We start from the raw sequence: 16976 nt of genomic DNA on the forward strand, positions 1-16976 counted from the left end.
TCTGCATGTCATTCTTACAAAGACACAGAGTATTTTCTGTCTTAGGCCCGAGGTGGTGCAGTAATGCTATACTGACATGTTAAATTTTTTTCGTGCCTGTTAATTCCATTTGCTTAGTTCATTAATCAAAGCTGGACTCAGGACAAGGGGAGCCTGACTGGTAGTGGAGGATCCTCACCATCCACCATTCTGTTGGCAATTTCCTGGTTCTCACTTCAAGATGTCTATCCTTGCTCTCATCTATTCTTACCCTTTCCATACTCCTGCGAACTCATTTACAAAGTCACTTCTGACAGCCAGTGTCTTACTGAGAAAGGTACCTAGACCAAAATAATGAATTTAAATCCATGGTGTGACTTTCCCTGGAGCCAAAGAAGTGAGAGGCCGACACTTGGCACTAAGGAAAAGGTCTTTGAATTTTTATGCCAGTGCCTCCCCTACACATTTGGGTACTTGAACATCTTGGCCTGTAGGTCTTATAAGGATTGACTCACTGAGTGCTTTAGATGACTGTTCCAGAGAGAGGAAAGGCAGGATTTAGGTCCCCAACGGAGGAGAAAAACATACTTCCATGAAGAGAGGTCTCACTTCATGACTCCTTCATTTAGCCAGCAAATTGCTCTGCTGCTTGACATGAATGACGGAGAGGCTAGACAGACGTTGACTATGAACACAAGAAACAGGTCTACCGCAGGTCACATAAGGCAGAACTCCTTACTAGGAAAAGCCAGGGAGAAAACACTTCCTTTTTCTAAATTCTTGACCTCATGGCTTGTATTCTTGTATTGAGTCAACCCCGAGATTCAACTCATGCCCAAGAAAAGGCAGAATGTTTTGATGAATAACGAAGCTCTTCTCTGTGAGTGAGGCAGGCACACTCCATTTAAAGAGTACCTTATGCTCTTTTGAGGGAGTAGCGTATTTCATGGCAGGAAGTTTCCATTCTCAGGGAAACAATCAGAGGGAATCACGCAGCAGAGCCAGGGCGTGGCACAACACAAAGGAATGAAACAAAAAGCTGATACGACCATGACGACTTCACAGCCCATTAAGGGAAGGTACTTTGAAAATACTTCTATAAATTCAGGGCAATAGAAAAGAGATCCATGTCACTTAGGTTGCTGGAGCCTGTAACTGCACCCACGCTTCGTAAGTATCTTGAAAGCGAACACTAGTAGAAAAATAGCACAGACCTAGGACTTCAGCAACTTCTGTCACAATGTATACAGAGGGCCTTGTACCCAGAGACAGTGTTGGATGCTATTTTTTCCTTCTAGAAAAAAGGAGGATAAAGGACCAGTAAGTCCCAAGGATTACTGGTAATGTTCTCAGAGTTATTCTCCACTGCCTGCAGTGATTATTTCACTCTGACAGTGCAAACCTCATTTATACAATGCAAAAGTTCACATTTGTTCGTGTGCATAAACACAGAATAAAGCCACTAACAGTTCACTTAGTAAGCATCACAGGAGTGTGGAAAAGGCACTTTACTACACTCATGGCACTTGTCTGGTGCAGAGTAGAGTACTTACCATTACGGCAACTCACCCATTCAGTACTGGCTTGGAAGTCTAGTGTCTTAAAAATCAGGGGAGACAAAAAATAACCATTGATTCAAGGCCCACACAGGTGTTAGAAGCAGTTATCTCCAATTTTCAGAACAAAGGCCACATAAATAAACTGTATAGTGACCTCAGGCTGTGGCCCAGACTCCAGTGGAAAGAGGCTTAGCAAAATACTATGCCAGACTAAGGACCCAGCAAACATTATACAGGACTGCAAGGGAGCTCTTACTCCCCAGCCTAGAAACACAAAATTTGGCCAGTGTGGAATCAGAAGACTAGTTTTACCAGGGGATTTGGGAGTTATTTCTGAGTAAGAAACTCAGCTATGAGTTAAAGAAGAGCAGTACAGTTTGCCTCAAGTTCCACATCTACAGGCTAGACAAATCACCAATCCACAGGTCATTTATCAGGAAACTTATGTGCACCAGAGCAAACCGCTGCTTTCTACTGCAACAAGAGCCTCTCAAAGGTGAGAAGGTATTGCCTGTAACTCCTAAGAAGCCAGACTTGTTCTGCCCATTCACATAAGATGGCTGCAGAGACACTGGTGCTGAACAGGAACTCAAGGAAATGGCGCTGGTAGCAGATGGGGAAAAAAAGGCAAGTTGCCTGTCATAATCAGTCTAACAGAGAGATCTAGAACTATGTAAACAAAGTTTGAAGAGAGACTTTCCAAGACAAATCAGTTGCCCCAAAAGAGGACAAGTGTGAATTTGCAGTGGGAAGACTTCCATCTCAAAGGCACTCAAGAACTCAGCAGTTTGCAGCACCGGCACATGGGCAAAAAGGGCATATAATCCATCCACTGAAAGACAGGTTCCTACCAAAGAATAGTCATGCTGTGGCCATGGTAGAGCTGTGGTGTGATCCAAATGCTGTTCTGCAAAAGGCAAATTCATTTCATTGCTCCTTGGGATAATGTCTGGCAGTTCAGAGAGCCAGGGAACAATGGTACAATCCTGTCAAGACTTGGACAAGAGAGACTAAGAACAGAAGTCAGAAAGGTGTCTAAAACCAACTGCAGAATGCCTGTGGAAAGTGTAAGAATTCATTTTTCATCTCACTTTTGCCAAAGAAAATGAAACAGGCGTGGAATTCAGCAGCACCAAATGGTGGGATGGAAAAGAGTAATTTCCTGCCTGGGACCGGCCAAGTAACATGGAACTGCAATGTACTTCTCCCAATGGCCAGATGGAAAGGACTGGCATCCACCCAGCCAGCCCTGGGAGCAGGTCAGATCCCACAGGAGCATCAGAAAGATGTCCAACTGCTCTGTTCCAGAGTGCTGCAGTACTCTGTTGATGTTGTGAACATCTCCGATGTCAGGAAAGGAACACTGGTTCCTCCCCGAAGGTAAGATGATGACATAAAGTTCCTGTTAGGAAAAGACTTACTCGGAGTACCAAAGAGCAGAAGGCTGACAAGACACACAAATTCAGGTTCACATTCCTTAGGAACATGTATCTGGGTAGTTACTTTGCCCTCAAGCTGATGGGACTTATAAGGCTTTTGAACATCTGCTTCTGATATTGACTGCAATATGATGAAATAAAAGCTGAGCAGAAGAGAAGATGCTACAATCTTTGAAAGACCCAAGTAGATACATTGTATTCTGTCATAAACTTAATGACACTTGAACACAGTTGTTGCCAGTAATTTTCCTAATTCTTTCATGCAGATTTGATATTCTGCTGTGCATAGCTTTTTGGAGATAAGGCCTAAAAGAGTCACAGCATGCACGTACGCAGTGACTTTTTGATGACTACACATATACACACCAAGCAATCCCCGTGACCAGAAATGGCATGACTTGCTGGCTTTAGATCTGAACAGGTTGAACTGAGCACAAACAGAACTAAATGCTGTGCTGGGGAGTGAAGTTCTCAGGTCAAAGCTGCAGACTTGTCTGCTCTGGCTTGCATACCACTGGGGACTCATTTCACACAAACACAGAGACTAGAAGGTATTGCAAACAAAATGGGAGGCAAGCAATTCAGATACGAAGCTCGGATTTTAGCCATTCACCGATCACAATTAATAGATTATTGAATTTAACTTCTCTCTGCATAGCTTCGATACACCACACCAGTTTCTGCAGATTGAATTCTTTCAGACTTTGGATCCTTAGGTCAGATTCTTATTATCTGAGACAGAGGAGATACAGCCATCCTGTATTAAAGTCAGTTTCAGAAGAATTTGGTATGTTTTTCCACCGGGCAATTCAAGTGTTCAGCAAAGTATTTCCAGCCTTCAGGATTCCCGGGTTCAGCCTGTGGTTTAGAGGGGGACAAGGTGTGCGCAGGATACAAGGAGGACAGCCCCACTTTGCTGAATCCCTTCGGATTTCAAGATGCATCAAAGGCACAAGACTGAAGTAAGAATGATTTTATATACCCTATTAAGCTACTTTAATAAGCAGGGGCATATTCAGACTTTTCTCCTTAATGACTTCCCGGAGCCTTCACCAGCTGTACACGCCGCCAGCTGCAGGAACCAGACAGCCGTTGGAAGTCCGCACACTCTCGCAGGCCGGAGGCCGACCGCCTCCAGACGGATTTCAGCGGTGGGGTCTCTCCATCCAGCCGCGTCCCTCCGATGGAACCGCGGCCCCTTGGACACGCCGCCCAGAGCCGCTGTCGCCGCCACGACTCCGGGGAACGGGAAGGCTTCTCCCGCTCCGCCCCGGCGATTTACCGTCAGCTGGACCCGCCGAGCCCCGCTGGCCGCAGCCGCCTCCCCCGCCCGAGAGGCGCCGGGCTAGGCCTCGCTTCCCCCCCCCCCACTCCCCGCCGGTCCTTGCGGCGGTCGGGACCCACCGTTCCGGCGGGGTTTCCTCAGGACGCGCGGGCCGGACGCTGCTCCCGCTACTGGATAGGCCTTCCCGGCGCAGCCCTCCCCTCTCGCCCGCCCCAGGGAAGGCCGCGGCGGCCGCTCCCGCTCCCCCTCCCGCTGCGGCGGCGCTGAGGCGCTGGGCTCCCGGCGGGGCGGAGATCCGGGGGAGGGAGCGGGGAGAAGGAAGGGAGGAGGGGCCAGGGGGGAAACTCGTGGGCGGTGGCGGTGGGGCCTCCGCGCACTGGGGTGTGGCGCGCGCCCGCGCGTACCGCACTCACCCGCTCCCACCCGCCTCTCGCCGGCCGAGCGCGCCTGTCACGCGGCCGCAGAGAAGCCGCAGCGGCCCGCGCCATGGCTCTCCTGTCACGTGCCGCGGCCTGCCCAATGGACTGCGAGCGGTTTCGGCCCCGCCCCGCCGGGCGGGGGCGGCTGCGGGCGGCGGCGGCGGCGGCGGTGGTGGTGGCGGCGGCGGCGGCGCGGGCCGCGATCGCGGCGGAGACAAAGCGGGGCCGGTTGGGCGGGTGTGGGCGCCGGGCGGGAGCAGCCATCGGCCGTGGCCTGGCGGGGGCCCCGCGCGCGGCCCTGGCCTCCCGGTGAGGGCAGTGACCGGCGGCGGGTGGGGAGGCCTCGAGGCGCGCGGGGCCGCCGGCGCACGCGGAGCGGTGCCCGGGCCCAGCCGCCGCCGCCGCCGCCATGGCCTTGGCTAATTACAGCAGCCTGAACAGGGCCCAGCTCACCTTCGAGTACCTGCACACGAACTCGTGAGTACCGGGCCGCGCCGCCGGGCAGGGCTGTGGCGGGGCAGTGTCGCGGCCCCGCGCCTCCCCCCTTCCCCTCCCCCCCGCCCCGGGGCCGCCCCCCGTGTGCCCGCGGCACCGGCCGCCCCGCCGCCCCCCCTCCCCCACCCCCCAGGGTCGCGGCGCCTGGGGCGACAAGTGAGTACGGTGGCGCCCGGCCGGGGCCGCGCCGGCCCGATGGGGCAGAGCCGCCCCCCCGCCGCCCCAGCGCCGCCGGCCCGCCGCACCTCACAGGCGCTCGGTGCGCTGCTCTCGGCTCCGGTCGCCGGGCAGGGCTGTCGTGCTGCGGGCTGGCCTGCGGCTGACAGAGAATAACGGTGCGTGGAGAGGACGGGCCTCTGGGGGCGCTCACGGGAAGAGGCAGGTGCAGCCTCGACGGCAGCCGTACACTTACGGCCACAACCTCTCTGGAGAAGCAGGTGCGCTGGCCATAGCGGCTGTGGTCCCTCCACAACATCTTGTTTCATTTGTGCCGGAGTATTTTGTGTAGGTATATTTCAAGCAGGAATATTACATTCTTCTGATCAGCTCTTTGAACCTGTTGTGGCTTTTGTGTGCCACTGATCAATCCCCCAAAATGAAATCTCTTGAGAAGAAACAGAGTTCTTTAAGATGGTTACTTCCGAGTTCACGCGTAGAAAATGGGAAGTGGCACAAGGAAATGGTGCTTAGCAGGGTTAAGCACCCATCTGAGACCTGTGTATTGTGCATAAGGCTGGTAGTGCCACATATAGAAGAGTTTGAAGAAACAGCCTGTTCTGGCCAAAATGCTGTGGAAGAACAACAGGAACCACACTTGGCATTTCTTCATTTTGATCAGCTGGGCTCTGGCATCAGATTGTCTTCTAACGTTTTGTGGAAGAGTTGATTCTTGCTGTTACCATCAACAGAAGAAGAAATAAAGTGCAGGCTTATCTTTTTGCTTTTCCTTTTCAATGTGTGAAGGACGGCAGTGTTCTGCAGCAATCTAAAGACGTTTGATGCACAGAAATACGGGCAACTTTATTTCGAAGTAGATCTCACTGGTTTTGTTGGCAACAGAAGATATGTCTGCAAGAGCAGCTAAGATGACTCTCATGTACGCTAAGAGCATTATGATCCATTTCTTTGCAGGATCAGGAAAGTAATGGGTTTTGCACAGAAGAAACCTCGTAACAGTCCAGTGTTACCCTTGGTTGTGTATCCTGTGGCTGTGCTCTGTGGCTTGGCTGGTAGTAGTTGCATGTGGACTGAACAGTCTGGTGCCTGAAGATGGTGGACAATGCCGAGTCATGTTCCTGGTGCCATTACAGATTTGTGAAATTCTCATGTCCAGTTGCAGAAAACAAACATTTCTATGGATTAGAAGATCATATGGTTGAGCTCTGTCAGCAGCTTATGTTTGCCTGCAGAACACCAGAACTCTGGCCATCTTCATAAGAAGATAATGTCTGTGCTGGGGAAAAGGCTGATGTGTTGTTGCTGCCCTGAAGTATTAAATATTAAAGCTACTTCATGTTGCTACCATACTTTCTGTTTGGCTTATGCTGTTGGTCTACTACTGATGTGCTACATGTCTGCAATTACAGAATTGTTAGGAGGAGCTGGAAGTTAATGTCTATGAATACGCCAAAGCCAGGGCTTTTTGTCTGTCGTGAGTGAAGATGAGATTATGGGGATCAGTGCATAAGCCAACTACTTCCCTAAGAAAGGGAATGGAGATAATGGAAGTCAGTTTTAAAAGCAGAAAGCCCCCCCAAACCACCCCATGACAAATAAAAAATTCCCTCTCCCCAATAAAAAAATGAGGAACCCCACCCAAAAAAACCCCAACCCCCAAACCAACACAAGAAGAGCACAGGGTCTTTGATAATGGAGCTGTCCTGACTGTGCCCGCTCCCAGCTTCTTGCGCATCTCCAGCTTTCTCAGTCGGTAGACAGTGAGAAGCTGAAAAGTCCTTGACTAGTGTAAGCGCTACTTAGCAACAACTAAAACATGAGTGTGTTATCAACATTGTTCTCATACTAAATCCAAAACAGACACTGTACCAGCTACTAGGAAGAAGATTAACTCTATCCCAGCTGAAATCAGGACAATGTGAAAATTACCTATGCATTGTTTTTATGGGTTCCCAGAGCCACCTGCTTGCCTTCATGTTGGTTTTCCTTCAAAATTAAATGCTGCTAGTTTAAGATACTTCCAAAGCCATTCATTCAGATGATAACAAAAATGCAGCTGAGCCCAACCAACTTGTTTTTGCATATTTTGAATATTTGTAATGCAAAATCGAAGGAATTTGTTAAAAGTTGAACAGTTGAAATTGTCTTCTAACAGTAGGATTTAGCTTGTGATTGAACTTGAGCTTTTTTTCTGTAACTAGAATTGTCCTGTTGAATACAGCTGGAGCGGCAGAAGGTCACTCAGATAGAAAGACTTCAAAATGGCTGAATGGTGGACTTGAGGAATTCTGGTAATAATAGACCACCACCCCACCCCTGCCAAGCTCTACCACTTCTCCTTGTGCGTGTTTTCTTTTCTGGCCTGAATGGAGTGCAGTATTGTGAGGATAGCTCCTGTGCCTGATGCAGAAGACAAACTTAAACATTCTCCCTTCAGAACAACAATGAAATCTTACATCTTTTATTAGTAATTAGGTATTTGTCTGACTATGCAGGATCAGGAGTCCAACTGGGTTCAGACAGGGGTGATCTTCTAAAAACTCACAAAATGAGCTTTTCTTTCCTTGGGATGATGCTCCAAATGATTGTTTTTAGAGGTGTTTGAAATCAGTCATGTTCTACAGAGTCATCTGACTTGACCTTTTGTAACCCAGAGTTCTCTGAATGGGCAGCATTGGACTTCCCTGTTCTGTTCCTTGTCAAGCCTGTGCTCCTGCATGGAGCTGTCTTGAATGAAAGTTGGAAGTTGTAGGAAGGTCCAAGCTGGTCTGCTTCCACCAAGATGAGTTGTTGCTGAGACTAGATTTTTGATAATGCTTTGCCCCCTTCCATGTCTCATTTCATCAGTTGTATGACCAATAATAGTTGTATTTCAAGTGCTCTGACTGCTGGAGGTTACTATGGCCTCTGATGATGCCCATCTAGCTCAGGCTTTCAGGTTATGTGCAAGCTCTGATAGACTCCATTTTGCCAACATGTTTTTTGAACTTATGTTGCAAGTAAAATAATCCCAAGCTTTTTTTGGGAGGTGCAGGAAGATTGTCACCAGTTGACAGTGGTGGATGTTAAATATTTCAGGCACTTTTGACTGTAAGGCAAGACCATGGGTTTTTTTAAAGCTGAGTTGATTGAATCAGGCCAAAGCACTTCATGTGTCTTTAATTAGATATTGACAAGGTAAATATAAGTGTTGAGATTAATATACTGAATAGAAGATATTTATAGTGTATATAAATTTTTGTTAGTGATAAGTAGCTGGAGTGGATTTCACTTGTAGCAAGGGTTCACTTTGCCTGTGTCAGCACAAGAGGTTCTGGTTTTGGTAGATGTTTGAGTTGAGTATGGTGTCAGGCTATGTGGAAATCACGTTTTCTCTTGCCTCTTTTCTTATCATCCACAGCTACATTTTCAGATACTTTGTTCCAATATCTTTCTTTGGAAATCCCTATTCGTATCTTATTTGCATCTTTTCCTTAGTTTGAAGTGTTCTTTAAACTGTAGAGTAAAATCTGCTAACAAAGCATAGTTACTAGTGCTGAAGCATCTATTTGCTTATGAATTTTTCCTGACATGGGTTACTTCCTAACTAAACTTTTCTGGGATGTTGATTTGTGGAGCTGAATAGGTGCTTGTAAACTCCAGGGTGCACTTGAAATCTGTGCACAGGAAATCCTGCTCTAAGGGAAGAATACCAAGTTTGAGCTTCTGTGGAAGCTTTCTGATTGGGAAGCTGGTCTTCAAAACACCAATCCCTTCTGTCTCTTGTCTCTGCATGTGCAACATGCAGAGCTTACAGAAGTGGAAGTCTCCATTCTCATGGTGCTTGTGATAACTTTGAAAGCTGATGAGTTTTACTTCTGATTGGAGCTGCGTTGATGAGTTAGGTGTCATGACGTTGAAGATGGATATGAGAGTTCATTTTGTGATTATCAGTGTTACTGACAGCTATATGTTCTATGTGTGGGAAGTACCTATGTATCTGTTCAATGAAAGCTGAAAATATGAATAATATCACTTTCTGCTTGGTCACCTGTTGGCCTTTTTGTGTAGTAGTGAAAGCACGTTATATGTGAAGAGGTTTCATGCAAACTGAAACATGCTGATAAAACAGTTTCTGAGGTCTCAGTCTCTTCATCAGGCATCCTAGAGGAGCAACGAATTCCAGCAACAGTTTGCCCAGGTCCTGTAGCTGCTGTTAATATTGAGGATGACACGCCTCATCAACATTTGAAATAACTGTTAGATTTTGAAGATGGGTCACCAGGTTGGGCGTTCAGTGGAGATATTACATTAATGTTGGCAGGCAATGTATTGTAATGATTTTATTAGCTCTTTAAGGTTTTCTTACCATGTATCTTCTTTCAAGGTTGAGGCACATAAATAATGGCTTTCAAATGGGTGCTGCTTATAAAAGGTGGCAGTTAAGAGGCTGGAAACTGAACGCGGCTTTTGAGATTGTGCTGAAGTGGCGCCTGGCTAGATGATTTTTGCGTTGAGTTTGGAAGGTGGTGAGGTACAGTGGTAGCAGAAGAGTGTCTTTCTCGGATTAGGAGCAGTTGCAGCTATTGGAAGTCTTTCAGGATCTGGAAGCTTCTTCCTGTCAGAAATAACTTCTGTGAAGTGAATACGTGAATGGGGGAGACGAACCTTATGCATAATCCTCGTCTGTCTGTGTTTTACATATAGGCAATGTTTAGTTGCTGTGAAGAGACTTGTCAATGTGGTGAATAATTAAGGATTTATAGGAATTGTTGACTGGTTCATAGGCTGGATCGTTAGGTCAATAATTTTCTCTGTTTTGTCTGTTTACTATGCAATGTTTTTAGACCATTGTGAGCAGCAGTTTGTTGAATCAGACTCTCCACAGGGCAGCCTGTCTGCTGTGTGTCTGCCTCTGGTAGACAGTAAAATGCTCATTTCTAAACCACTGTCAGCAGCAGACATTAGTATTGTAAACATACAATTCGATTTGTTTAAAATCCGGTTCAGATTCTTGTTTATTTAAAGGTCTCTCTAAGTGTCAGTGTAACCCTCCTGATTCTGTGTTTCGTTGCAGAACTACCCATGAGTTCTTGTTTGGTGCCCTTGCTGAACTTGTAGATAATGCCAGGTATGTACCTGAGACTGTATAATTCCCAAGGTAAATTAAGATTTAATTAGCCTGTCTATTTGTTGATCTTGAGCAATTTTCACTTCTAGTAGACTTCACAAAAAATATAAAATAGAAGACTTTGCTGTAGTTTAGTAGGACTGTTTCCCTTGGTCCTCTTATACCACCACATCTACCGCCCCTAAAAAAAAAAAAGATATTATTCCTGAAAAGGTAAGTTTGAATGAATCATAGAACAACTCAGACTGGAAGAGAAATTGTTAGAAGACACAAGATAGATTTAAGGGAAAAATAAGTCTCCCTTTTTGTTCAAAGAAATTGGTAAAATAATTACTGGAGCTGGGACTGTTAAGATACTCTTAAGATAATCCTTGAATCTTAGTATTAAGCGTGGTGATAGGATGAAAATGAAGTCAGAAGCAGGATGTGGAAAAATAGAGCAAGAACAGTTAAAGCAATGGTGACACTTGAGAGAAGACTTGGTATTTGGAAATTGCAGGTTTTAGGCCACACTTCTCATGTTTGTATTCAGGAATCCAGGCTATAGCTGCATCCCAAGCCTTGTATATTTATCTCTTGAGCTTCACAAAATATTCTGATGTGGCGTTATGGCAATATTTTGAGATTGTTTTGTATCAGCATGAATTGTTACACCATGCTGTTCGTAATGTAAGGAGCTGAAACTGGAAGATTTCTGTGTAGCGAGTCAGCCATGTGTGTGCATACTGTTGCTGTTTTCCCTTCTGCTGCAACATAGTTAAATGTGGTGTCTTCGACATTAATGGGTGGTTTTCTCTTCAACCTCTTGGTTCCTCCTCTCACAAAAGAGGGGTTGGCCTTCTGGGAAGGAGGTAGTTTTACTTGCTGGAGATACAAAGACAAGACGAAGTGACTTTGGCATTTGGGAAGTGGGGTTTTATTACAGCACTACAACTGCGTTCTTCTGATCAGCAAACCAAAGGTATGTGATTGTCTACATGAAAAAAATAAAAAATTGGGTTTGAGAAGAGGGCAATAGTGCTGTATATGCTGCTTTTTCAAACATAGAGGGGGATGCACAGTGTATGAAGGGCTTTACTTAAATGATCTTGTAATAACAGTTTTCTACGACAACGTTGAATGTATTTGGATGGAGTTCTATGTGGAGTTACTAAACTTTTCATAGGCAGGTTGATGAAAAAATTTAGGTATTGTCTGTTTCATACAGGAGGGAGCTCAGAAGTATGTGCTTACTTGATTCTCCCCCCACATGACTTCTGTTAGAAAGCCGGTGATGCTCACTGTAACTAGGTTTAGTCGTGTGGCAGCAGTGTCTTGTGCAAGTAGGCAAAAAGTAGAACAATGTGTCTTTTTAACTCGTCTGTTAGTGCTGACTGTGGGGCCTTTGTGGACTTTGATCTGTGCAGCCAGTTCATTTTGGAAATTATTGCATGTGCCTGGATTTTAGCTTTATTTCTATTTGACATTTGGATACTGATTGTGTTTTTATTGTTTTGTAGAGATGCAAATGCCACAAGAATAGACATTTATACTGGTAAGTCAATCCAGCTGCTTCCTTGCATATCAGCAGTTATGTCAGTAGTTAGCTTGGATTTAGGCTGCAAATGTGGGTTGTACCTGGTAGAGTAAGAGTGAGGGTGTTTATGCCCACTACTGTGTTCAGTTTTGGGCCCCTCACTACAAGAAAGACATTGAGGTACTGGACTGCGTCCAAAGAAGAGCAACAAAGCTGGTGAAGGGTCTGGAGAACAAGTCTTATGAGGAGTGGCTGAGGGAATTGGGATTGTCTGGGGAAAAGGAGGCTGAGGGGAGACCATATCACCCTCTACAACTACCTGAAAGAAGGTTGTGGCTTGGTGGGTGTCAAGTTTCTTTTCCCAAGTAACAAGATATAGGACAAGAGCAAATGGCCTCAAGTTGTGCCAGGGGAGGTTTAGACTGGATATTAGGAAAAATTTCACAGAATCACAGAATGGTAGAGGTTGGAAGGGACCTCTGAAGATCTTGTCTAACCCCCCTGCTTGAGCAGGTACACCTAGAGCAGGGGGCACAGGACCACGTCCAGGTGCATTTTGAATGTCTCCAGGGAAGCAGACTCCACAGCCTCTCTGGGCAGCTGTTCCACTGCTCTGTCATCCTCACAGTAGAGAAGTTTTTCCTCATACTTAAGTGGAACTTCCTGTGTTCCAACTTGTGCCCATTGCCCTTTGTCCTGTCTTTGGGCACTACTGAAAAGAGCCCAGTCCCATCGTCCTGACACCTACCCTTTAGATATTTATAGGTATTGATGAAATCCCCCCTCAGTCTTCTCTTCTCCAGGCTGAACAAACCCAAGTCTTTCAGCCTTTCCTCATAAGGGGGATGTTCCAGTCCCCTGATCATCTTGGTAGCTCTCTGCTGGACTTGCTCGAGCAGTTCCATGTCCTTCTTAAACTGGGGGCCCAAAACTGGACACAGCACTCCAGATGTGGTCTCGCAAGGGCAGAGTAGAGGGGGAGGATAACCTCCCTCGCCCTGCTGGCCACACTCCTTTTAATGCAGCCCAGGACACTGTTGGCCTTCTTGGCCACAAGGGCACGGTGCTGGCTCAGGGTCAACTTCTTGTCCACCAGCACTGCCAGGTAGGTCCCTCTCAGCAGAGCCGCTTTCCAGTAGATCAGCCCCCAGCCTGTGCTGGTGTGGGGGGTTGTTCCTGCCCAGGGGCAGGACCTTGCACTTGCTTTTGTTGAATTTCATGAGGTTCCCCTGGGTCCAGGTCTCGTTGGGTGGCTGCACAACCTTCAAGCGTATCAGCCGCTCCTCCCAGCTCGGTATCATCAGCGAACTTGCTGTGGTTACACTCTGTCCCATCATCCAGGTCATTGATGAATTTGTTGAATGGGACTGGCCCCAGCACAGACCCCTGGGGAACACCACTAGTTACAGGCCTCCAACCAGGCTCTGCCCCATTGATCACAACCCTCTGAGCTCTGTTGTTGAGCCAGTTCTCTGTTCACCTCACTGTCCTCTCATCCAACCCAGACTTCCATAGCTCATCTATGACGATGTTATGGGAGACAGTGTCAAATGCCTTAATGAAGTTGAGATAGACAACATCCACTGCTCTCCCTTCATCGACCCAGCCAGTCACACCATCACAGAAGGCTATCAGGTTGGTCAGGCATGATCTTCCCTTGGTGAATCCATGTTGACTACTTCTGATAACCTTCTTTTTCTCTACATGCCTGGAGATGACCTCCAGGATGAACTGCTCCATCACCTTTCCAGGGATGGAGGTGAGGCTGACTAGATTATAGTTTCCCAGCTCCTCCTTCCTGCCCTTTTTGAAGATTGGGGTCACATTTGCTTTCCTCCAGTCCTCAGGCACCTCTCCTGTCCTCCATGACCTTTCAAAGACGATGAAGGGTGGCTCAGCAAGAACATCTGCCAGCTCCCTCAGCACTCATGGGTGCATCTCATCAGGGCCCATGGATTTGTGAGGATCCAGTCTGCCTAGGTGATCTCTGACCCAATCCTCCTCAACCAAGGGGAAGTCCTCCTTTCTCCAGATCTTTCTGGAGAAAAATTTCTTTGCTGAAAGGGTTATCGAGCATTGGACAGACTGCCCAGGGGAGTGATTGAGTTACCATCTACACATATTTAAAAAATGTGTGGATGTGGTGCTTAGGGACATGGTTTAGTATTGTTAGGTTTACAGTTGGACTCAATGATCTTAAGTGTCTTTACCAACCTAAGTTCTGTGATTCTATGATTGTACTGTTTGTTCTTTGCCCCATTGCTTGTCGTCTTTCAAAAAGTAGTAACTTTACAAATAACTTGGGGAAGCACTTAGAATAGCCTTCAGCTGAGGTCAGGTAAAGTGAGTAACTGTTCATACTGGATGCTTAAGAAACCTGCTTTTAGAATATACTGTTGTAGCATGTATTTACATACAGTTTAAAGTGCAGGAGAAGTTCTTGGTCATTCTGTAACAAAAATTTGGTGCTCTCTTTTACAGCTTAGCCGTACTGGGGTTGTGAAAGTCCTGTTTGTTATGTTACTTCTGTTGTGAACACTGATTCCATTTAATGGAACTTCTAAATTTTGCTTGTGGGAGTAGTGAATAACTCTTCTCTTGTAGAGCGATGGGAAGACCTACGAGGTGGATTCATACTGTGTTTTTTGGATGATGGAATGGGAATGGATTCAAGTAAGTGACAGGAAATTACACATACATTTTCAACCTGAGGTTTCATGTTATGGCTTAAGCTGAATTAACAGCTTGGTTCTGTTGAAAGGGGTGTGTTCCATGCCTGGGTACATGTTCCTGCCTCTGCACTGTCTCTTTCGCACCCTATCAAACTATTCACCTCTTCAGTTGCAGAAGACTAATCTGGCCAAAAGAAAGTTGTTCTGCTGCATGATAGGTTTGAGTCAGCCTGGCCTGTGGTCTTGCAGCACACCAAAGTTGTCCTTGGGGTGGAGGGAGAATGGTGTAGCCAGAAAGGGGAAAAAGCATAAGCTTTTGATGGGCGTAAGTCTTTTTCCCTCATTAGAAGCTGCCAAGTAGTTAGTGTATCTCAGCTCTAATGGAAAAGTGTGCCATGGCAGAAGTTGAAAGCTTAGCTTTGAAAGCATTTTGCCATTGTTTCATCAGTGGCATTGTGATTGAGATCAGTACTTGAAAATATAAACTTAGGAGTATGAAAGAATGTAACAAATGTATTTCTGCCTCATTATAAGGATTGATGTGAATCCGTGTTGTATCTAGGAGGAGAAAAGCCTTCTTGCTTTGCTTTAGCATTAGTGAACAGCACTGTCAACCCACACCACCTTCTTTGTGTCCTGAAGACTGGTAAATCCTCCTGTGATCGGCTCTCTACTGAGCAGAAAAGTTGAGCTAAATTGGAAGGTTTTAGAGAAAGCAGGGGAGATGGGTAAATAACATTTTTGTTCTGATTCCTTAGTACTTTAAGATCCTTTTGTGATATGAAGCATTTAGTTCCATTTAGTAATGCTTATAAAAATACATTAACATATTTGATACACAGATTTGTGACCTGCACGAAGGAATTTAGTTTGAACTGTAGATACCCTCTGTGTATTCTCTGGAATACAAATAAGGATGTGAAACAGGCCTTCTGAGAGTACTTTTCTGTCATCAGTGGAATTGAAGAAAGCAATTAGCCCCATCCATAAAACAAGTTTGGATACTTAACTGTGGCCTTCTCACAAGCCTTTGGATCAGGGAGAAGAAATACAACCTTTTCTGCATGTCTTGAAAACTACATGTTTGTCTCTGGATTGAGAGTAGAAGGTGACAAATGTCTATTCTAATGCTGTAGGGTCTAATAGCAGATTGCACACTGTTGTTGCTCCCGGATTGCTGATTTTGTGACAAAGTGGGACTTAAGCATTGGCTAACTATTAAGTTACTTCTTTTGACTGATCTTTCTGCTAAATCTTGAAGGATTTTATCCTAACTTTGGTATTCTGAAATACTCTGTAAGGGAGATTGGCAGATACTGTGTGTTGTAGTGGTATTTCACAGCACTATACATCATATACAGCAAGTACCATATAATTTATGTCCTTTGACTATCTTGATGCTTGCATCAAAGTGTGGTTCATTCTGTGTCTGAATTTCTTTCTTTTTTCTTTTTTTTTAATTTTAAAGAGCCTGTGAAGTTAAAGAACCCCTTTCCAGGACATTGATTTTCAGAACCTAAAATTGGTGTGCAACTATGTTTAGTGCTTTCAAAAAACCCCTTCTTAATTCTAAGTAGTCTGAGACATATTGTTTTGATGCAGAGTCTAGCTCCTGGATGGTGGTAGTAAGCTTGATATGCATTTGAAAGTCACTTGACAAAGGGCAGCCAGGTAGAAATCCATTTGCTGCACTGTTTGCCTGTCAACATGGACAAAAGTGACTTGGGAGAGTCTATTATTCTAACTCCCTACATTGGCCTCTCTCTGTTTCTGTCCCTGGCTACAGGGGTCTGACTTTTAGTTTCTTGTAATGCAGGATCTACCAGTTTTAAAGACATCCTGAAGATCTCTTATTTGCAAGCTGTTTGAATGCTCTGTCTGATAGCTTCTGATTGTCAAGCCAAATGGCAGCTCCTCAACTGAAATTAGTGGAAGGTGTAAGTGATTAGCATTTCTAAAAGCTAGATGTGTTTGTCAAGTGACTCCTACTACAATTTAATTCAGAACTTGCTGCTTTGGCTCTCTTAATGATCACACTGGATTGTGTGGTCCGAAGATGAAAATATGTTTGTACTCAAGCTGCAAACATCTTACGCTGTAGAGTCATAAGCTTTCAAAAGATCTGAGGATTCAGTGGTGTCACAGTACAGATCTTTTCTAAAAATACATTGCATCCTACGGGGAGATATTAGGATAATAGTACTGGTCCAAAAGTTTGGCTTTTTCATAAGGGACATCAATTAGAAAGGAATCAATCAGAACACCAAACAATAGATATCATGCAACACATCTTAGGTTGGGATTTCCCATCACTACTGAGGATCC

At 45.7% G+C, this 16976-nt stretch overlaps 1 protein-coding gene across 3 annotated transcripts in view; it reads left to right on the plus strand.

Moving 5' to 3' along the window:
- Positions 1-4812: 4812 nt before the first annotated feature.
- Positions 4813-16976, plus strand: part of MORC2 (MORC family CW-type zinc finger 2) — a 53283-nt gene continuing 41119 nt past the window's right edge. Inside the window, exons 1-5 of one of the 3 annotated variants that reach the window (XM_064466705.1) lie at positions 5138-5158; positions 5468-5613; positions 10410-10463; positions 11963-11997; positions 14584-14652. In XM_064466705.1, the coding sequence (XP_064322775.1) occupies positions 14637-14652 (16 nt within the window). In that variant the 5' untranslated portion in view covers positions 5138-5158; positions 5468-5613; positions 10410-10463; positions 11963-11997; positions 14584-14636. Of the gene's footprint in view, positions 5159-5467; positions 5614-10409; positions 10464-11962; positions 11998-14583; positions 14653-15357; positions 15380-16976 lie in introns of those variants that run through there. The other 2 variants (XM_064466704.1, XM_064466706.1) reach the window with 2 other exon arrangements.

The sequence above is a fragment of the Phalacrocorax carbo genome, chromosome 15 (assembly GCF_963921805.1).
Source record: "Phalacrocorax carbo chromosome 15, bPhaCar2.1, whole genome shotgun sequence".
Classification (NCBI taxonomy): Eukaryota; Metazoa; Chordata; class Aves; order Suliformes; family Phalacrocoracidae; genus Phalacrocorax; species Phalacrocorax carbo.